Below are 607 nucleotides of genomic sequence, written 5' to 3'. Positions count from 1 at the left end.
GGGGCCGCGTGCCGGCTGGGCACCCAGCTCCCCGCTGCGCTCTCGGTAAGGGACCGCTCACGCATGGCCCTCTCCGCAGCACTGCTCGGTGCCTAGCAACCTTTGCCTTTGAGAGCTCTTGCTCCAAGGAGGCGTGTGCCACGTCTCACCTGAGACACGCAGGGGAGACCGCAGCTTCACCAGGGCAATGTCATTGTCCTTGGGAGACGCGGGCATCACCTTAGCCAGGAAGACCTTCTCCACAGCGAGGGTGGCGGTGCTTGAGAGGAGGTCAGATCCGGCCTTCACGCGCCAGCTCTGAATGATGGGGTTATTCCTGTGCACAGACATGTCTGTTACTGCTTCCCTCTTTCTCCTCCGTGACTTTGCTGTGAGGACAGGCTGCAAAGCCCTGCCTACACGCTGCCCTGCTCAGCATCGGTCAGCTGCATTGGACCGAGGGGCACAAAGCCCTGCGCCGACGTGTCAATCACGAGACATTTAAGCAACAAGTGGCTTAAACCCAGAAGGACTCAGCCCTGGCACGTCGGCGCTGGCTGACCAGTGCGCTGCAGCGGGGAGGTCGCCGACTCACTTGAAGCAGTGTGCTGCCGTCAGGGCCCAGCTG

The 607-nt window shown here is 61.9% G+C and overlaps 1 protein-coding gene across 1 annotated transcript in view; it reads right to left on the bottom strand.

Moving 5' to 3' along the window:
* LOC103921562 (transmembrane protease serine 4-like) overlaps nucleotides 1–607 on the bottom strand; it is a 12,944-nt gene that overhangs the window by 4,961 nt on the left and 7,376 nt on the right. Inside the window, 2 exon segments of the mRNA XM_009329553.1 lie at nucleotides 150–316; nucleotides 575–604. Coding sequence (XP_009327828.1) covers nucleotides 150–316; nucleotides 575–604 — 197 coding nt within the window.

Source organism: Pygoscelis adeliae, unplaced genomic scaffold (genome assembly GCF_000699105.1).
Source record: "Pygoscelis adeliae isolate BGI_AS28 unplaced genomic scaffold, ASM69910v1 Scaffold268, whole genome shotgun sequence".
Classification (NCBI taxonomy): domain Eukaryota; kingdom Metazoa; phylum Chordata; class Aves; order Sphenisciformes; family Spheniscidae; genus Pygoscelis; species Pygoscelis adeliae.
Note: the sequence above shows the minus strand (reverse complement) of the source record. Positions and strands in the feature narration are given on the sequence as shown.